The following is a 22,022-nucleotide window of genomic DNA, read 5'->3' on the forward strand; positions in this document are numbered from 1 at the left end:
GCCTCCATACATGTACAAAGGCAGCTCACAGATGACAGTGCAGTGGCATACCGGGCACCGATCCAGAGTATCATCCCCCATGGGAAGAGTCTCTCTTTCACTCTATTCGATTGACTCTCTACCCTTCTCTCTCACAATATCATTCACTTTCTATTTCTCTCTATTTCACTCCCTCTCATCTCTCTATTGTCATCCTCTGTCCCACGTTATCCAATAAACTCTGTTCCTCAATGCCTTTCTTCACGGGTGCTCTTAATCAAATTAGACTTGCTCCAAGTAACAGGAGGAAAGACTAACAATCAGACAAACAGACAACGCCCTTCAACTGACATTTGTTTTCTCAATAACTTGTGGCTTATAGACAATGTGAAGAGAATGGTAGGTATCACACTCGCACACAAGCGTGCATGCACACACACACACGCACGCGCACACACACACACGCACACGCACACACACACACACACACACACACACAAGTAGCATAAATAGAGTATTAACTAAGTTTAAGACAATGACTACAAACTCTCAGTGTGGGTTTCCCAAGAGGTCTATGAGATGGATTTCTCAGTGGGCCTATTGTCTCGTTCCTGTTTACAACCGCACCTAATCTTGTTTTCACATGTGTGCTTTAGCTGTCAGGAATATATGTGGGTGTGTGGCTGTGTGTTGGTGTCAAGAACTTCTGTTTTTAGAAATACCTCTAATCTCATACAAAAGCGTTGATTCAAGTATTACATAATGATGAATAAAAGTAGATTCCTTCAGTGACAGGTGCCTCAAATTAATATTTTAACACTAGTGCTGAAATGATTAGTCAATTATTTGATCAGTGGATCAACAGAGAATTAATATACAAAAACTTTGAAAACAGATTAATTGTTAAAATCAATAAAAATCAATAAAATTTGCTGGTCCTAGTTTCTGAAATGTGAGTTTAAATTGAATACCTTTGGGTTTTGAACTGTTGGTCAATATCAAGCATATTTTACAACAGCACCATGGACTCTGGGAATTTGTGATAGCCATTTATTTTTAACAATTTATGACATTTTAAATTTATTAATTAAAATTGTAGATTTTAATCAATAATTATTTGCAGCCCTATAAACCCTTTATTCTGTCCATCACCTGGTTAAAATTGTAAAGTGTGTTGTTTTGTTTTTTTGTTCTTTGGTTTTGCTCTGCTGCAGTCCCGCACTAACAATTTGCCACCACAGCCACTTTTTATCCAGCCCACCAAGCACATGAGCAGCCATAATGACACTAATTGCCCAAGAGCTCACTTTTCCTCTGAATGGTTATGTGCTGCATTGTGCCTTAAGAGCCATCTGTGCTCCTGTCTTAAATCGATATCTTGCACATTCCAAAACTTCAAGAGGACAGGGAAAGGCACCACTCCCATTCATAAATAATGTGTATGGGGTGAGGGGGACGTGGGCTACTGTTTCTTTGTGTGTCTGTTTGAGTTGCACCTCTCCAGGCCACTGGAGGTCTGGGAGAGTGAAGCAGCTCATGACATCTGACCCTTGTGCTATCTAACTTCTCAGGGTGGAGGTAAAGAAAATGTTGCCAGCCATAAACTGATATTCTACTTGGGTGGAATTTTTCTATCCCATTTTAGCTTGTGGACATTTTACTTTGCATTTACATTTTGAACCAGTTTAGCTTATACTACCACATTACATACAACTTTTTAATGGAGATTGGTACAGGTGTTCAATTAATATTCCTAAAACATAATAATTAGAGGACTTAGCAAGATCAATTTTAATGTGAGTCAAAAAGGCCAAGATGTTTTTGAGCTATTTAATAGAACAATGCATTAGCAAAAGGAAACATAACCGTTTTTTGTTCTTATTTGAGCTGCAGAAAATCTGCACCACAGATAACATTAAAGAATATAAGTTATATATATAATATAGTTCCACATTTTGAGAAATATGCTTATTCGCTTTCATAGGGTTAAATGAGAAGATCGATACCACTCCTCTGTTTGTGTGTTAATTATGGAGCTGGAGCCAGGAAGCAATTAGCGTAATTTAGCATAAACTATGGGTTAAACAGCTAGCCAGACCTAAGCCTGACTCTCTGTCCCAACATAAAGGGAAATTTCTTGTTGCTTTATGAAAAACTTTTGTGCAGGAAACATTTCAAACAGCGGCCAGGTGCAGCAACTTCTTTGCTGTAAATGAATGGTATCAATCTTCTCGTTTTTAGAAAGAAAGCAAATGAGCATATTCCCCAAAATATGAAACTATTCATTCAAAAGAGAAAATTCCGGACCAAACTAAAAATAGCGTGTCACTTTGTGTTTTCACTTCAGTCAGTTTCACAAGACTGCAGTGCTATATGTGACATTATGTCCACATAGCAGCAATCAATTTTGTATGAGTTCCAACATGATTTCGATGGACAAATTTGGTTAGGTCCATTTCCCCTTTTGAAAGATATTATATATATTATTATTGTTATGATTATATATTATTTTGAGTAAAGTTTCATTCATTTTTCAGATCTCTCCAGATTTATTGGTTTCTCTTGCTCTTTTTGGAAAGTAAAAAACATTATATACACAGTCAATAACAAACAAGGATGAGCTTGCACAGCTAACTTAAGAGCCAGACATTTGACCAAAACACACTGGAAAAAATGACTTTGCATGGCACTATCTTGTCATCCGTATCAGAAAACAGGATGATATTTATAGGTGGGTAAGTGCACTGTCATCCACAGATGTGTTTTCCAAAAGGTGTATTCAGGGATGTGGAATAACATTTGAATTGCCCTCCCTGTTATTTTAAGATTGCAGAGAGATAAGAGAAGTACAGTACCTCTTCATGCAGGAGGTTAATATGTGTCTGTGCTCACTTGTCAAATGTAATTGAAGGGAACAGCTTATGAAAATGAGGTGGCAGGGACGAGGTCTTTAATTAGATCAAGATCATGGACAGAAATTACTTAGAATCACCACTCTCATTACCCACAGCAAAACTGGATGAGCAGGACAGTGAATACATGAAGGAAAACTTTAATATCTAATTGACAGTGTTGCTGTATAAATGCCGTTTGCTCTATTGTGTAGTGCCTCACTTGACCAAACCAGAATCTATAAGGGTATCTATGCTTATATTAGTATTAGTGTCTTTGTTGCTATATCTGATGGCTTATTTTCCTCAATAAGTCACTGCATTCGTTTGTGTGTAACCTTGTGCATGTTAAATGCTCAATTTAACCTAGATATCTGATGAATATTGCAACATAGCACTTCTACGCCATCTAGTGGCGACACTGCCGTTTGAAAGAACAAATAATGAACAGATGTACAAAACAATAAGCATAGTAACAGAAAATAAAAATAAAATGCAATTATTGCAAATTACAATAAAAAATTAACAATATGCCTATGTAAAATATCTGTTATTAAATACACAGTAATTGCAAATATGTCCACTAACGGTACAGTGACAGGACAACATAATTAACCGATTTCAATAAAGCATTTTTTAAAATAACGTCCATGGTATTACAATAACTTGAATTGACCTTGAAATACTTAATTTACTCCAATACAATATATATGTGACGTCATATGGTGAAAATTTTTGGGAAACTGTCGCCCAGAGTACAGCCTCTCAATGAGTCGTTCTCGGCAACCTAACCCGAATTCATCCACCTGATTGGTGGATCCTGAGAGTCAACAGACTAAGTTTTGCCTGGCAGGCTGTGAAAAGGGCATATAGTCCTCCATGGAATCCTGAAACGAAGGAACACAAGCTGTACCGTAGAGAAGTGGATCAGCAGCTGAGACACGTGTTTGTACTGCAGCAGGAACGTTGAGCCTGATGCTTCGTAAACAGAACCGGAGTTGGTTAAATTCAAAACAGTTACAAAAGTTAAACGCTACTTATCGACCCCGTCTTTCTCTGTACCGTTAGCTGTCAGGTAAGTATGTATGGTTTGCAAGACATCCATGTTTGTGCCAGAGAGTCACTTAACGTTACAAGGTTGAAGTTAAAAGGCTGCTAAGTTAACGTTGGTCGTTGTCGTCTCGAAATTGGTCATAATTAAGTCAGCTAGCTAACTTACCTGCTGTTCGTTGCTGTGTAAGTCACGCAGACTGTACATATTTCCCTTACCTCTGTCGGTTAACATTCCGGTATAACGTACATTTTGCAGAACTGGTTGTGGCAAGCAATGCTTGCGGCAATTTGTAGACGATGTATAAGTTAACTAAGCCGCTCCAGTATAACAGCTTTATATAAGTAAGTATCGGGTGCTCCCTTAGTGACAATTAAGAAAAGGCATCATCATGTCATTATTAGTGGACTGAAGTCACCCAGAAAGAAGTCACTTGACATTTGCGTGCTGATTGGGTCGATCGAATTTCCCGCCGTTTCATTCATTATAATGTGGTTAAATGTTAAACCTGCAGTGACTGTCTTCTGTAACATACCAGCAGCTTAATTTAACGTTACTCGTTCAGTGACACCATCCATTATGTGTCAGGATATTGACGTGAAGGAACAAATTCGAGATCCAGATGTAAACAAAGGCGTAGCCCACCTTCAAGTTTCAAAACACAGAAATGTAACGTGTGGACAGTGGTTCTCAAAAGTGGGGACCTTGAGTGGGTTCCAAGGTAAAAGGGTAATACTGTATTTTCATTGTAATTCCATCCATAAGTAGCACAATGACAGAATGTATGACTACTTGGGTCAAAGCAACAATTCCATCAGATGGGGGACTCTAGGACAAAATCTTATTAAATGGGGGTCTGTGGTTTAATTTGTGTCAGTTTAGGGGTCTTTGATGTGAAAAAGTTTGAGAACCACTGACCTGTTAGCACACCAGTTTGACTGTTATTGATGTCTTCTAAGGCTGTTTCAACTTATGTAACATTACATGGCAAAAGTCTGAAAACACAGGGAAAAAAGGACTAAACCAGACCGCTAGATAACTGTGATCCAGTGAAAATTAATAAGCATCTGTAAATGTAGTTGTGTTATAATCCACTTGAGTAATAGAGTACATTCACAGCTCATAATGTGTATTGCATAAGCTCTTCATCACACATGTGGTTGAGCGACTTGAGTTGGACTTGTGCCTTGGAGGTGTTGTGCATAGTATTTTTGCAGGTTACTTACTGAATACATGTCCCCTTGTTTTTGTGTTTAGTCTTCACATACTATGAAGTACATCCTGGTTACTGGTGGTGTCATATCTGGTATTGGTAAGGGCATCATTGCCAGCAGCGTGGGAACAATCCTCAAGTCCTGCGGACTTCATGTTACAGCCATCAAAATCGACCCATATATCAATATAGATGCGGGCACCTTTTCACCTTATGAACATGGTGAGTAATTGAGTGCATTCAACAAGGTTGCTTTTTATCGTCCTTGACGTGTCATCTGCTGTTTTTATCCAGTCCAGCAGTTAATATTTGGCAAGATGTGGTGGGGCAACATGTGGCATAGAGGGTAGACTGAGATGGGTGGCAAGGGGCAAGCTGTTTCCATACAATAGGTATTTATTGTTTCAGTGTGCAAAGCACTGCATTTCTGTCATTTTTAGATCTGCTTTTTCACTAACCCTATGATAAATTGATGTCTGTGTTGTGCAGGTGAAGTTTTTGTTCTAGATGATGGTGGGGAAGTGGATCTAGACTTGGGGAACTATGAGCGTTTCCTGGACATCCGTCTTACCAGAGACAACAACCTCACCACTGGAAAGATCTACCAGTCTGTCATCAACAAGGAGAGGAGGGGAGATTACCTGGGCAAGACTGTACAGGGTGAGTGAGTGCACCTACTCTAGATTGGTGCCAAAACATGTGTTCAGTGTTTCTTCAGACAGATAATGTGGCATGAGCTGCATTTCCCTTACCAAGTATGTCCAGTGAGTAGTGTTGATTGGTTTTATGACTTTTATTCTATATTCTGTTTTCAGTTGTACCCCACATCACAGATGCCATCCAGGAGTGGGTGATGAAGCAGGCCATGATCCCAGTAGATTGTGATGGTGTGGAGCCTCAAGTTTGTGTCATAGAGGTAAAGTTGGTCTTAGGTACTTGTCTGTGTTCACATTAAGCAGGAATATATGTAGATAGTGTGTGTTTATAGAGGAAAAAGAGGAGGCTTTCAAACAGAAATGAAACCAAGCATGTTGCCTGAAGCCATGGAAAATATTGGCAGTTGGGAGAAATTGCTAAATGTACACAAAATAAAACACTGTTTTGTACTGTTTTTCTGTTCACTGCAACATTTGTCATTTTAGTGGTATTACTTGAGTGTTTGTTTGACAATATGTACTGTAAAAGCATTTCAGCTTAAGTATATTTGCAGCCTTACCTCCACTAGTTCTTTTACTATGGCATGCATCAAAACCAGTCAGGTCAGGTTTATAGGCATAGTATAGCTGATGGCATTTTGCAAGTTCAAAGGATTATGCAAGGTGCTGATAACCAACATGTTTGTTCACGCATGCAACTCTTTGGTCAAAGCTGGTGTCTTTTGTCAGCAGCTGGGAGGCACGGTCGGGGACATTGAGAGCATGCCCTTCATCGAGGCCTTCAGACAGTTCCAGTTCAAGGTGAAGAGGGAGAACTTCTGCAACATTCATGTCAGCCTGATACCACAGGTATGGCACACTTGTGAACACCGGAATGTCACGTATTCATCACCAGGGATACTTTTAGCTTCAAATTGAAGTTTTATTTTTCAATTTACTCATTTTTTAATTGTGTTGGAAAGGGGCTACAATTTGAGGAGATTTTTTTGTGTGTGTGTGTCTTCAGCCCAATACCACAGGAGAGCAGAAAACCAAACCAACCCAGAACAGTGTGAGGGAGCTCAGAGGACTGGGCTTGTCTCCAGATTTGGTGAGTCAGATTACAATTTGTTCTTAAACTTCGCATTCCCTCCTGCACCCCAGATAAAAACTCTCTTTATGTGTAGAAATCCATAACCAATAATTCTTTGTTACGTACATCTCATCAAACAAATACAATCTGACCTAAAATACAAGATATGATGTTTACATAGGAATCTTTGAGATTATTCCCATGTCCTGTTGTATGTTATGATAAAAAATAAGCATTGATTCTTGTCAGATTATGTGCCGCTGTTCATCGCCCCTAGAAACGGCTGTCAAGGAGAAGATCTCCATGTTTTGTCATGTGGAGCCCACACAGGTGATGGGGTGTGTGTGTGTGTGTGTGTGTGTGTGTGTGTGTGTGTAAAACAAAAAAACACACTTGCTTTTTGCATAGGGCATTCTGCTAACATAAGTCAATACAGTTGTGCTCATAAGTTTGAAACCCTGGCAGAAATTCTGGCATTGATTTTTAAAATATGACTGATCATGCAAAATAACTGACTTTGATTTAAGGATACTGATCATATAAAGACATTTCTTTTTACATAGTTGTTTTAAATAATAATGATAACATAAATCACCCAAATGGCCCTGATCAAAAGTTTACATACCCTTGACTGTTTGGGCTTGTTACAGACACACAACACAAAGTGACACAGACAGGTGAAAATGGCCATTTAAAGTTAATTTCTCACACCTGTGGCTTTTAAAATTAGTGTCTGTGTATAAATAGTCAATGAGTTTGTCAGCTCTCAAATGGATGCACTGAGCAGGCTAGATACTGAGCTATGGGGAGCAGAAAAGAACTGTCAAAAGCTTTATAAAGATGGAAAAGAATATAAAAAGATTTCCAAAGCCTTGTAAATACTAGTCAGTACTGTTCAATCACTTACTAAGAAGTGGAACATTCTGGGATCTCTTGATTCCAAGCCAAGGTCAGGTAGACCAAAGATTTCAGCCAAAACTGTGAGAAGAATTGTCCAGGATACAAGGAAAAACCCACAGGTAACCTCAGGAAAAATACAGTCTGCTCTGGAAAAAGATGGTTGTTGCAAGGAGCACAATATGATGGTACTTGAACAAAAATACGCTGGATAAGTTGCCAGAAAGAAGCTTTTACTGCACCAATGCCACAAAAAAAGCCCGGTTACAATATGCCCGACAATACCTTGACACAGCTTCAAAAGCTGTGAGGCTTCACTAAAATGTTTTGGGGTGTGTGAGCTCTAAAGGCACTTGTGAAAATTGATGGCAAGATGAATGTAGCACGTTATCAGAAAATACAGGCAGACAATTTGCATTCTTCTGCACGGAAGCTGCGCATGGGATGCTCTTGGACTTTCCAGCATGATAACCCAAAGCACAAGGCCAAGTTAACTCTCCAGTGGTTAACGCAGAAAAAGGTAAAGGTTCTGGAGTGGCCATCACAGTCTCCTGACCTTAATATCATTGAGCCACTCTGGGGAGATCTCAAATGTAAGGTTCATTCAAGACGACCAAAGACTTTGCATGACCTGGGGGCATTTTGCCAAGATGAATGGGCAGCTATACGACCTGCAAAAATTTGGGGCTTCATAGACAACTATTACAAAAGACTAGATGTTTTTAATTTACTACATGTCATTGACGCTAAAGGTGGCAATACACAGTATTAAGAACTAAGGGGTATGCAGACTTTTGAAAAGTGGTCGGGTCATTTTTTTTTTTCTTTGTAGCCATTTTTTGTTTTATGACTGTGCCATTCCGTTATGACCTACAGTTCAATGTGAATCTCATAAGAAATAAAAGTCATGTGTTTTGCCCACTCACGCTTGTTGTCTTTACACATGGGATATATATTACCAATTCTCCAAGGGTTTGCAAACTTTTGACCACAACTCTATCTGGTATAATCCATGTTGTCCCTACATCTGCAGCTGTGGTATTGTTTTGTTGTATTTTATCATACAAGAGGTATATAGTACATATAAGAACGATATGAGCTAAGTAAGGAAGGATAACTGCTACTTCATTGTATGCTAATATCAATTAGGATCGAGTGATACTTGATTAAATCATTTCCCGATGATGTGGGAATGTGACTGGCACTGGCTGGTCAGTTGGTCGGCTATCCACTGGGATGTAAGAGCCATGCAACTATATTGTTGCACCGTCCACTGCACACAAAGCTCCTCATGTACTCTGGGAACTTGTAGCCTCAAAAGGTGAGAATCCTTACAAATAAAAAATATTACAAAGGGCGGCACAGGTAAAGTTAACATAAAAATGTTAACATTGCTCTACCTTTTTTTTGTAATTTAAGAAATAAAGCTGAAAGAACATGTTTTCATAATTCTTTCCAGGTGATCTGTGTCCAAGACGTCTCCTCAGTCTACAGAGTGCCTCTGCTGCTGGAGGACCAGGGGGTTGTGAGCTACCTCTGTCAGCGGCTGAACCTGCCTATCGAGAGGAGGCCCAGGAAGATGCTCACAAAGTGGAAGGAGATGGCTGACAGGTGAGGAAGACTTAATTGTTAACTTTTTCTGTGCCTGTGTCTTGTTTAAGGGTTGAAAGGAAAAGCACACAAATCAATACAAATTATTAACCATTATCCGTTCTGGAACTATTAAGTCACTCAGGCACTTTGTCATCTCTGGGATTTGGGTTACAAACCAAAGAATGGCGAACTCTGAAAGACAAATGTTCCTCCGTGTACTGTGGAGGTCACCATGCTGACCATTTTTTTTTCTTTGACTAGAAGTGGTGCACCAGGTCAGTACCATGATTCATCTCTTCCTCTCTTCTCAGATCTGACCGTCTCTTGGAGCATGTTTCCATAGCCCTAGTGGGGAAATACACAAAGTTAGCAGACTCCTACACCTCCGTTATCAAGGCCCTAGAGCACTCAGCCCTGGCCATTAATCACAAACTAGAGGTCAAGGTATGAAAACATTTCACACTTTTGTTATTTTTTTTAATTGATTTCTGGATTTAGCTGCTCTGCTTTGCAGTTTATGTGTTGATTGTCGTTACAAATACTTTTAAAACAGGCATAACGACTAACGTATGTTCCCATATGTATACAGAAGTTAGCCTGTTGGCCATGATGTTGACTGATTCCCTTCCAAATTATTACCACAGTACATAGACTCTGCAGACCTGGAGACTACCACTCTGCAAGATGAGCCAGTAAAATATCATGAAGCCTGGCAAAAGCTCTGCAGTTCTGAGTGAGTAGACAAAGCTGGGAGAACACAAGCGCCAATAAACTTGGACAATGTTGAATACTTGAAACTGTTAATATTAAGTTTTACACTCTACCACATGATGGCAGCAGAGTGCTTTCACGCCTAGGGGGTTATCCAGCTTCATGACATTTGCCATGTTTTATTATTAGATTATATCTGCAATGTACTGTTAAACTCTAGATTGCAAAAATGGACAATTGTGTTATTGAAGCATTGGGTTTTTGTTTTATGAACTATTATTTCTTACTACATTATATCTCAAATGCAGAAAAGCAAATGCCGGCTAGATAGCAAGCTAGTTTAGTAGCCATTAGTATGTTATTGAACTAATTTACTAACCTGATGGTTATTACAGTAGCTGCCTAGCATGTTAGACTACCTCCAAATCTGGAGTGACAGAGGAATTGAAGACTGAAGACTTAAATAACTTTTCTAATAATTATTTGTGATTTCTTATACATAACTGTCTTCAGGAAAATGATATTGTGTGAATGGGGGTATTGCAATTAATATCCCTTGCACACAAAAGCTTACAAGGAAGTACAAGTTATATTTCCATCATCACCTAACTACATCCATATTATTTTCTTTCTCTGCATAGTCTGCTAATACAAATTTGTGCTGGCAGCAGTCTTTCAAGAGGCATTTCTGTTTAGTCAAATAATAGATGTCATGTACAAGGGCTACTTTAGCTTTGTCTTTCTCAGTCAGTTTATTAGTAATGTGTCTCTGCATACAGGTGTTTTAGATTGTGTAATGGTTGTGTCAACAATACTCTGGACTAATTTATGAGATGAACTGAGACCATCATTGCTTTCTTCCTTCCCACAGTGGTGTGTTGGTACCAGGAGGTTTTGGTGTGAGAGGGACGGAAGGCAAAATGCTTGCTATTAACTGGGCAAGGAAACAGAATAAGCCATTGCTGGGTAAACGAGGTTCTACTTTGTCTCATAAATTCTGCATTCCACTTAATTATATCATATTTTTAAGATTTCATGCTATGAGCAAAACTGAGGCCTAGACATAAAACATGTCATTCTCTCCTTTTTGTTGACTATTGCTTTAGATATGGCAGTGCTTTTTGGTATTCAGATTGATACTTGCAGTACTGTGGATAAAAAAACTCTAACCCCTAAAATCCACTGACTCCGTCTACGGCGCGTTATGGGTGCGCCGCGGTTGCTGGAGCTAATCGCGGCCATTAAAGTCAATGGTCGTGAGTCCACCAGCTGCGATCGCAGCGCGTCTCAGAAGCGGCTCTCCTATTTTCGCTGCTAGCCGCGTCAAGCAGCACAGAGCAGATCGAACCAGGCAGGAAGTCAGACACAGAACGGCAGAGAGAATCCGGTCGATTTTCAAAATAAAACAACAATAAGCACGGTTAAAACGGACACAAAAGGAACTCATTAAACTACGTAGCCTACTTAATCATAGTAGAAGCACAAAATGCAAACACTGGTTACCAAATCAACAAACTCTAAACATATCATCAAAGTCATGCAGGCAAAATGCTCTGATTCTGAAATGCTCCCTGTGGGAAATGCAGCCTGAAGTTGACGGAACGAAACTGGGTCACATATAGCTGTGAAGAAAGTAGCAGAAGCACGAAAATGACAAATTAATAACAAGTCAGTAAGGTGGGGCAGGCTGCACGCTCCGCTGCTGAAACGCTTCTGACATGCTTCCAGTGGACTTTGACGAGGGGCTATGGACGCATCAAAACCGTGGCGCAGCCGTAACGTGCCGTAGACGGAGTCAGTGGATTCCCAGCATAAGAAGTTATTTGCTGACACTGATTCCATTTTACAAGACTGAATCACAGTGGAGTTAATTTTTTGACTTAATAGGTTAGGTTAATAAAAAAAGTGAAAGTAAAAACATACCCTTTAAATTAAATATTATAATAATAATAAATCACCACTGGTGCAGACCTGATTATTTAGAAGTTGCATATTAGGTTCAGTGTCTATCATCTCTATGGCAGCAGCATGCCATGGGGATGCTTCTGTGCAACAAGCCCTGAAAGGTTTGTGAAGGGGCAAAATTAATTTAGCAAGATGCAGAAAAATCTATAAAAAAAGAAAAGCTGACACAGTGTGCCCAGGAACTGTAACTAAAATGCACTTTCCTGCAAAACATCAACCCGATATACAGAGCCACAGCTGTATAGAATGAAAAACAATGTTTATGTATTTGATGGCCACATCAGAGTCCAGAACGCAAAGTAATTGAGAAAATAAGGCATTTGAAAATTGCTGTTCAAGAACAATCTCCATGCGACTTTACCTGAGTTTGAGCAATTAGGCATAGACAAATGAGAAAATTTTGTTTTCAGGACCGTGCATAAAGTTGTTACAGACTGACACACTCCATCTATGAATATAGACCTGAAAGGCACTACTCAGTTGTACGTAATTGAGATCCATTTGCAGGGATTTATCAGACATCAAAGAATCATTTTTTTTCTTTGCTTAATTCATCTACTTTTCAACATTCAAAGTTGTAAAAATAATGACACATGGAAAAAGTCCAAAGAGAGATGAATACGTTTTATTAGCACTGTATAATCTTATGCAAATACTGTAGTGTTAGTCAGGTAAGTGGTTTGCACAGTGGGGATCTTGTTCAGTCCTTTATGTATGAATCCTTACAATAGTGCTCTCATTATGCAAAAATCCTGCTGGTCTTGTTTTGTGCAGGGGTATGTTTGGGCATGCAGCTGGCAGTGTGCGAGTTCGCCCGCAATGTTCTCGGATGGGAAGGTGAGTAATTACGCAGTTCCGCTGGGGACACTGCTAAGAAACATTTGATTCCTGTGGTTTCTAATTTAATGATGAAAGAACCTTAGACCTGTTGGGCTGTCGATTTGAGTTTAGATCAGTTTCGCTTATCTTTTTCAGACGCCAATTCCACAGAATTTAATCCAGAATCCAAATACCCCGTGGTAGGTTATCTTTTTCTGTCATGCTCACATCACATCATATCAGCGAAGTCTTCACCAGAATGGTTTTACCATCCTGTTTTATCTCGACAGGTGATCGACATGCCAGAGCACAACCCAGGACAGATGGGTGGGACTATGAGGTTGGGGAAGAGGCGGACCATTTTCAAATCCAGCACCAGTGTATTGAGTATGTATCCACTTTAAATGAATGGTGGACTTGTTGACTTTTTGGTCTTTCCAGCTATTGTGTTGCTAATGACTGATATTTCATTGTTCTAGGAAAACTGTACGGAGATGTAGAATATGTTGAGGAGAGGCACAGACACAGATTTGAGGTAGAGACCAAAACACAGTTTTGAAGCTTTTTGTCTTTGACAAAAAGGTGTGGGGGGAAAAAAGCTGAAAAGTAAGAATGTTTTAAAAAAAAAAAAAATAGACATTTTAATAGATTATATTTATATATAAACACAATGCAAAGTGAGTGAACAAAAGAAAATCAAATCAGTATTTGCCCTCAAAACAGTATCAGGTCTTCTAGGTACACTTGTACATCGTTTTTGCAGGAACTCAGCAGGTAGGTTGGCCCAAATGTCTAGGAACTACCCACAGTTGTTCTGTGGATTTAGGCCGCCTCAGTTGCTGCTCTCTCTTCATGTAATCCCTAGGGCTGGACTCAAATATTCGTTCATTGGATAGGTATTTGATTTTCAATTTTGGGATTCGATTATTCTGTCTTTTTTTTTTTTTTTTTTACCTGCTTTCATCAAAGGAAAACAAAATGCCGACGAACTCAGCTGTGTGGGAGCACTTCAAACTCAATGATGACAACGATAGATGTGGCAGTTATGGGGTTTATTAATATTACAATAGCTTAATTTCATTACAGATCAAAACCGTCAAATAGCCTACATTTTAAAGTTAATAGTAACTCAGTTAGTAAACTGTAGGCTATAACAAACAAACAACCATGTAATGAATACATTTAAATAATTCTATCAGGCGTATTGTAGAAGAACATTATTTAGTAGGCTATAATAAAAGTTAAAAGCGAATTTTGCATAATAACGTGTTGTTTTAGTTACGCTACCGGAAACGGTGCTCATCCCTTCTGCTCTCCCTGGACCCCCGCCCTGCTGATAATGTTGAGATCAGAGCTCTGGAGACCATACCATCACTTCCTGGACTCCTTGTTCTTCTTTATGCTGAAGATAGTTCTTAAGACCTTTTGCTGTATGTTTGAGGTCATTGTCATGCTACTGAATAGATTTGGGGCCAATCAGATGCCTCCCTGATGGTACTGCGTGATGGATAAGTATCTGCCTGTATTGTTCAGCACTGAGGAGACCAGCAATTCTGACCAAATCCCCAATTCCGTTTGCAGAAATGCTGCCCCAAACTTGCAAGGACCCTCCACCATGCTTCACTGTTGCCTGCAGACGGTCATTCTTGTACAACTCTGTAGCCCTTTGGCAAACAAACTACCTTCCACTGCAGCCAAATATTTAAAATTTTGACTCATCAGTCCAGGGCACCTGCTGCCATTTATCTGCACCCCAGTTAAGTGTTTTCATGCATAGCCTTGTTTTCATGTCTGTGATATGACAATTTGGCCACAGGTATGTTCCTCACCCAGTCGTCCTACATAGCTATTTTTGTTTCAGAAAATTATTGCGTCCTGACTTTGCAAGTGTACCTTGAAAAATGTATGCTATTTTTGAAGGTACTCACTTCACTCACTTTGCATTTTGTTTACTGATAAATGGAATCTGTTGACATGTCTATTTTTGACAGCATTCTTAATATACAGCTTTTGTTTTTTTTTGTTTTTTTTGTTTTTTTACACCTGCCTAAAACCTTTGCACAGTACTGTACTTTTGCCTGTTCATGTTGCAGGGACGTGAGGTGACCTTTTACTCTCTGTGCTTCTCATCTTTGTGTCCAGATCTAGTGTTGAAGTATTATAAGATCAAAACCTTATTTCTCAGAAGCCTTCCCTGACTCATTGAGTCTTTGCTCATTGTAGGTGAACCCTGAGCTGAAGCACCACTTTGAAAAAAAGGGTCTTCAGTTTGTCGGCCAGGACGTGGAAGGAGAGAGAATGGAGGTCATTGAATTAGAGGGTGAGTGGAACTATTAAAACCAAACATCCACATGCTGTTGCTAATGAATACATGTTATATATACGCTTTCACCTGCCTGATCTTTAGAATGTACTCCTGCCATCTTTACTGTTTCTTAAACATGCTTTTCCTGAATTTATCCTTCTTTGTTACATGTATAAATGTTAGCGATGTGGTTTTTAGACAAGCCACATGCTAACTGGTATATGTAGCCTTATGTGGTGAAGGTCAATATATCTGTAATAACTGACCTCTCTTTGATATTTTAGATCACTGTTACTTTGTTGGAGTTCAGTACCATCCAGAGTTCACCTCAAGGCCCATAAAACCTTCTCCTCCATACTTTGGTCTGCTGCTGGCTGCTGCTGGAAAACTCCAGAGCTACCTGACCAAGGGCTGTCGCCTTTCTCCACGGTAAGCACTGTGGTATTTAAATGTTATTTAGTGGAACCACAAAATTACAGTATGGTACACCAGCATTACACATACATTATACAATAAATTTAAATTGAAGTGTAGAATTGTAGTGCTCTATTTTAAAATTTTTTTTTTTCTCTGCACTGGCTCTGGAATCAATGTAAAACTGGGCCTTTTTGGAGTGTCATCAAATCACATTTAAACACTTTTTTTCATATTTAATCTCTTAACTGATATGAATGCTGATTGGTTAAAATCTAAGATCTACCTAAACTTTGAGTGGTAAATTACGTAAATGGGGAACTTCAGCATCTTATTTCATAGTGTATAAAGTATGTATTATGCATCATTGAATTTAGTTGAATTGTCAACATAAATCAAAATTTACGAGCATATTTTTATTCGGCGTCATAATCTCCTGTATTATTATGCAATGTAATTACATCAAAAGACCCATGGGTATTGCAGCTATAATTTACAGTTATCATTGTGTCATGTCATCATTGCACCTGCAATCAGAAATAAAACAATCCCTGTCAGGCATTATTGCTATAATACTAATTTTATGTATTCATCTCCCATTGCAGGGACACTTACAGTGGCAGCAGCGGCAGCAGCTCTCCGGAAGTAGACATCTCTGAGCTGAAGTTCCCCTCTTAGTCCTAAATCTAAAGCACATGTCGTCGTGTGTGTTTGTGTCACGCATGCAGATAAATGCTTAGAAAAGAGCTGATCATCATCTGCCCTTAACTGACAGAGCAAAACCACTTTGACTAAACTGTTTTTAATGCTCCGATAGGTACAAAATGTATTATATCTTTACTGTTTTTCCAAAGGTAAAGGGATGTCTTTGTGTCAGCTCTGTGGGGCTTTAAAGTTGCTGCAGTAAGCGAAAGCTGGAATAAAGTGTTTATGGGGGAATTGTAAGAAAAGATGTGGACATTGTGGAATACCTTTTGTTGAATGGAGAAAAGATATGAATAGGGTGAGACATGAATTGGAAGACATCAGCTTGTCAGTATACCGTATGTGCATTGTCTTGAAACGAAAGATTATGATGAGTAAAACTGAGACTTGACTATAGACATTTGGGACTATCTCAGAATAGAACTATCTCAGATCAGTTTGACAGAAGCATCGCAACAGTGACAAAAGGTTAGGTTAGGAATCGGCGTCTGTGAAATCCGGTTTCTTGTCGGAGCAAACATCCTGCATATCAATCCAAACCAATGTATGAAAACACTAATAAGAAACATGACTTCGTACAGTTGTTTGCGACTTGTACCACCAAAGTTTTGTATATCATGACAATTAGACATATCATTGATACATTTACCTCTTTTAATGTTTGTTATTTTATGTTACAATTTTATGTGTTTAATATATTTATCCTTTCAAGTTTAATGAGCTTAGACATAAGAGTTATGACACAAGTGTATAAACTACATGCCATTCTGGTTACAAATAATTTTACACTGTATTACATGGAGTGAACATGCAAGTCCGTACGAGTGTGAGATTTAACTGGACCACAAAGTTGTGCTTTTGTGAGTGGGGTAAGAATTTTTCTGTCTTAGTGAATTGTTTAGGCAGCCCAAATCACCAGGAGTATGGGTTTTAACTTATGCATGAACATTATAATAGGCAAATTTGTGCACTTTGGGTGTTTTTAGACCTTAAACCTGAACTCACTAGTTCAGGTTGCATGACTTTTATGTTTGAGACATTTTGCCTGCTGACATCAACAATAATGGTTTTGACATCTGACTCAGAACTTCCTAAAATGAATGCATAGTCATCTGATAATTGGGCCAACTTAAAGTTACCCTTAGTCAACAATATTAACTGACAAAGAAAGCTTGGCATATGAGATCTGATACAAAAAAAACTAGATTTGAGCTCAAAACATCAGTAGCAGCCAAGTGTAGATGATATGCATCAAGCTTGCAAGTTACATTTTCGCTTGTTGGCTTGGCAAGTAATAACTAGACCTGGGTATTTCAGACATTGCTGCTAATGCCTTCATTTATCTGTTGACCCAACTGTATAAAAAAGTCATATTGTGTATATTTATGATGTCCAAATGCATGGGATGGGATGTGTGAGTTCATTCTGAATAAATAGATTTTTATTCCTCTTGTCTTTATTCTAGTGGAGCTGAGCATTTCTGCTTTTTACCACTATCTGACACTTGAATTTTGAAACTGTAAAGCAACATGCATTCATACAGTCACATGTCTTACAGAGATTGAAACGCTTTGTCTTCATTGATAGCAGTGTTTTCAGTGTCCTTTGGAATTACTTGAAACCTCTGGTTCCCAGTGTATTTACATACAAAACAAAAAGTCTAAAGCCACTCAAGCAGCCCCTAGAGGCCATCCTAGTCATTGCACCTCAAAATGTCAAAAGGTAGCAGCTTAGGTTTACAGAAATAATGTAAACAAACTTGTCTAGCTGACTAAATTCATGCAAGTGAAAAGGTAGTCATCACTAAAACATTTCATGTAAATATAGCATTATACCTCAAACCTATTGTAGAACTGCATATCCTGAGCCTTTCCTAGCATTTCCCAGGGGATGTAAATCTGTATTGTTATCAACTTCTCTTTTTATGTGGCAATGTACACTCTACAGACAAGATCATAAAGTCTGAAGATAAGAATTGCAGAAAATTGTGTGGGCAAACCGTTCACTCACCTTTACTTTACATGTATCTATGAGCTGGTGTCAGCAGGAAACTCCAGTTTGATTTTATATGTAAATACACTACTTCCTTATTACCCGTCCCGCCTCCCCTTTCTCCCACATCTGGCCCTCCCTGTGTCCTTGTGCTCTTGCCCCACCTTTTATCAAGTATCAACAGGCAAACTTTAGAAGTCCACACCCCTGCATAGCACACTCATGCACATGTTTACAGTAGCAGTAAGGATCAGCACCTCAGACGAGAACGGCAGCAATACTGGGCTCTACTTTGTGGGACACATTTTTCTACATACCTGCTTTAGAGGATTTGACGAACCACCACGGGAATGAGACTGAGGGACTTTTGCTGCAGCCACCAATGGCATAGGAGTTTGGGATGACTGTGAACACAGACTGCTCTACTGATTGTGAGATTTATAAGGAGTGGCTGCTGTGGTTTCTCTACATTCCCCTGTCTTCACCCCTCTTTTCCCACTAACCGCAACAATGGACCTGACTTTGTGGCAGTACCAGTTCAGGATCATCATGCTGGGGGACTCCACAGTGGGCAAGTCCTCCTTACTGAAGCGCTACACTGAAGACTTGTTCCTGGAGACCATTAACCAGACAGTGGGTGTAGACTTTTATGTTCACTTCCTGGAGGTGGAGCCGGGTGTCCGTGTCAAGCTGCAGTACTGGGACACAGCTGGACAGGAGAGGTTCAGGTGAGGATGAAACCTCTTGTGAAATATGGGGACATGGTGTCTGTCTTTTACATTGGACCTAATCATAGCTTAACACCAATCCAAATGCAAATTTCTGATTCTTGGATTCTGTTCTATAACTCATTGTATAATAAAAAAGCACAGTTCTTATGATGAAAATTAAATAAATGACTCGTGCATGCAAATATATTCAAATAAACTACCACTGGTTATTTCATTCACACAGGAGCTGTTCATCAGTGTTTGCTTTCAGCTATGACCCTGTCACCCTCACAAGATCAGTGTGCAATGTGCACAGAGATGCAGTATGTGTAATGCTTTAAGTGGAAATAGGCATTATTCTTCTTGCTCAGCATATTTAATAAAAACACTACGAGTAACATGTTTCATTATGTCTCTAAATTCATTATTTCAGTTCTCCAGTTGAATGAACTGTAGCAAATTGCAAACTGTGCCTGTTTGTATTTACCTCCTCTCTGCGTGATATCTCTAGCTTGCTAATCCCACATGAGTAAGCTAAATGCTCAGCCAAATCCGGTTTGAAGCATTCTAATGAAGAAGTATGTTGTTACCAACTGGCTGCTGCACCAAGCCTTTCCTTTGGTTTAAACATTCAGTGACTCATGGGGGAACTATGTGCCTCTTGACAGTTCCATGATTAGGGTGAGAAAAACACAGTGGTTTATCAATTTCTTACAAAGAAACAGACTATTTGTCAATCAGCTTATCTAAAGCTTAACCCAAAAAGTGCAGAGGATCAGCTGATTATTTGCTCACTGGAACAGGAAATAAGTTAGTGGCAAAGTTGGAACTCTGCACTACCCACTGATGGCTATGGGAGGTTTTTATGTGTTGAAATTCAAACCTCCACCCACCCCATGTCTCTCTCCTTTCCTCAGGTCAGTGACCCGGTCTTATTACCGCAACTCGGTCGGAGGCCTGCTGGTGTTTGACATGACCAACCGAGCCTCCTTTGACCATATTAAGGAGTGGCATGCTGAGGTGTGCGAGCGGGTGCAGCCGCATAAAGTCCTGTTCATCCTGGTGGGCCAAAAGAGTGACCAAGATGCTCAGGGAGAAAGGGTGGTGAGCCAGGAAGAGGCTGAGAAACTGGCCGGACAGCTAGGGATGCCCTACGTGGAGGCCTCAGCCAAGACAGGCCAGAACGTGAGGGATGCCTTTGAGTTGCTGACTCGACGTGTCTACCAGGGTCTGTTGAGTGGAGAGGTAGAGCTGCAAGAGGGCTGGGATGGAGTCAAGTGCGTTGCACCACAGGCGCTGCAGTTACAAAGAGCAGTCCTGGCAAAGCCCAGCACAGCCCCCAAGAACAAAAAGAAGTGCTGTGATTAAACTGTGGGCTGATGGTGGTCACCCATACACTGATGTTACTGTAGAGCCAAAATCAGCCCCTAGGAAGTTGCATTTGTGGCAAAATTATACTGTAAAAATGTGGATATCGTAAAACACTTAGATTTGAAATGTATTGTTTTGCACCTTTGTTGTGAAGATAGAATCTTAAGCATTGATTTGAGAAAACACTCTGGGACTTATTGATGATACTTTGACATTCCTGAAATAGGTGAAGATTTAACTTCATAAATGACGGTTTTGTTTAACTGTTATTTTAAGCCATTATAGTGGCGTGGCAATGTCAAAAACTCACTTTGGTGATTCCATGACTTTTCATCTAGCACCACTAGCAGGTTGACATTTAATTTTGGGTGAAATGTCTCAACAATTTTTAGATGGATTGCTGTGAAATTTGTTACAGGTGTTCAAGGTCCCTTAACTTTTCATGTAGCGCCATTATCAGATCAAAATTTTAATTTGCCCAATACTTGTGTGTAAATAGCGGCAAAACTAATGACATTCCTATGAGCCTCAGCTGTACTTTTCCCTGCAAATTGTCAAATGTTAGCCTGCTAACAGGCTAAACCAAGATCGTGAACCTGGTAAATATGACCTGCTTAACATCAGCATGTTGACATTATCACTGGAAGCATGTTAGAATTTAGCTCAGTGTGCCTTCTTTCAGGATTACTGAGGTGCTAGCATCGCTACATTTAGACTATTATTTAACTGCAACATCTATAGCTTTTTTATTTATAGGATCTTGAAAAAGTCGACAGGCAGGTTCACTCTGTGTGAGATCCGAGGTCCACAGCTGACCAGATTAACATGGACTGATGAGGTTGTTACCTCAGTTCAGGGGGTTGTAATGACGACATACTGAGCCAAAACCATTAGTGTTGTATGTGACTGCATCACCGTGCATTCAATCTACAAGGGTTGGGATGCATTCACATCTTCTCTTTTTGTGGACCTCAAGACCTGTACAGTAGAAAACTGGTTGCCAACCTGGGCATCCTGATGCCCTAAGAGGTCTTGAGATATATATGAGGCGCCTTAAAATTTTCAAATTTTTTATAGTGCATTTTTGTTTTACTTACAGCCTAAATGTTATATTTTGTCAGACTGCTCACAGCTCATGCCCACACACAAGGTTGTAACTTGTGATGACGAGTTGCAAGTAAGCTCTGGCCAAAGAGGTTGGGAACAACTGCACCAACATTTAGCTTTTTTCTCACAGAAATTTTTGTTTTTCTTGCCCATGTTGTTCATTCTGTACATGAATGGCAGCAGTTAAGGTATTGGGTCCCTTGGTTCAGATTAGAAACATCACCCTAAGGCTCTATGTGAATTAATATTTTGGGCCAGAGTAGTTTTCTGGAAAAGGCTTTGTTGCATCGTCAATAATTGCACTGCATCCCGTGAGTGAGTGATTGTTTTCAGGTGCTGTTGTTGAAATTAATGGAATGAAAACTCTAGGGTACCTTTAGATATGGTTCTTTTGAAATGTGAGAGGTTTCTATTGCAATTACTGTTCATCTGGCAGATGAACAGCCTCCTGTGTTTCTGCAACCAGAACACATACAATTGATTATACTACTAAGACACCCAGATTAAAGATTCACACAAGACAGGTTGTCAACTGTTTGTATACTGGTTCGTGTCTTTGGTTCTCTGCAAA

The 22,022-nt window shown here is 39.5% G+C and overlaps 2 protein-coding genes across 4 annotated transcripts; both read left to right on the top strand.

The window, feature by feature from the left end:
* Positions 1-3,721: 3,721 nt before the first annotated feature.
* On the top strand, positions 3,722-17,730 carry LOC123969020 (CTP synthase 1-like). 3 transcript variants are annotated; one of them, XM_046046119.1, is made up of 18 exons: positions 3,725-3,945; positions 5,179-5,356; positions 5,624-5,794; positions 5,950-6,050; positions 6,520-6,639; positions 6,797-6,880; positions 7,112-7,192; positions 9,219-9,370; positions 9,664-9,796; positions 9,997-10,085; positions 10,935-11,029; positions 12,803-12,865; positions 13,004-13,047; positions 13,138-13,234; positions 13,327-13,382; positions 15,071-15,167; positions 15,437-15,581; positions 16,172-17,730. In XM_046046119.1, the coding sequence occupies exons 2-18, from the start codon at positions 5,191-5,193 to the stop codon at positions 16,242-16,244; spliced, it is 1,767 nt and encodes a 588-aa protein (XP_045902075.1). In that variant the 5' UTR covers positions 3,725-3,945; positions 5,179-5,190; the 3' UTR covers positions 16,245-17,730. The 3 variants fall into 3 exon arrangements, with proteins under 3 accessions (XP_045902077.1, XP_045902075.1, XP_045902076.1); XM_046046120.1 differs by having other exon boundaries at positions 3,726-3,945; positions 6,523-6,639; XM_046046121.1 differs by lacking the exon at positions 7,112-7,192 and having other exon boundaries at positions 3,722-3,945.
* A 134-nt stretch (positions 17,731-17,864) lies between these two features.
* On the top strand, positions 17,865-21,990 carry rab42b (RAB42, member RAS oncogene family). Its single transcript, XM_046046123.1, has 2 exons — positions 17,865-18,991; positions 19,891-21,990. Exons 1-2 carry the CDS (start codon positions 18,774-18,776, stop codon positions 20,339-20,341), a joined length of 669 nt encoding a protein of 222 aa, XP_045902079.1. The 5' UTR covers positions 17,865-18,773; the 3' UTR covers positions 20,342-21,990.
* Positions 21,991-22,022: the final 32 nt, after the last annotated feature.

This window comes from Micropterus dolomieu, linkage group LG03 (assembly GCF_021292245.1).
Source record: "Micropterus dolomieu isolate WLL.071019.BEF.003 ecotype Adirondacks linkage group LG03, ASM2129224v1, whole genome shotgun sequence".
Lineage (NCBI taxonomy): Eukaryota > Metazoa > Chordata > Actinopteri > Centrarchiformes > Centrarchidae > Micropterus > Micropterus dolomieu.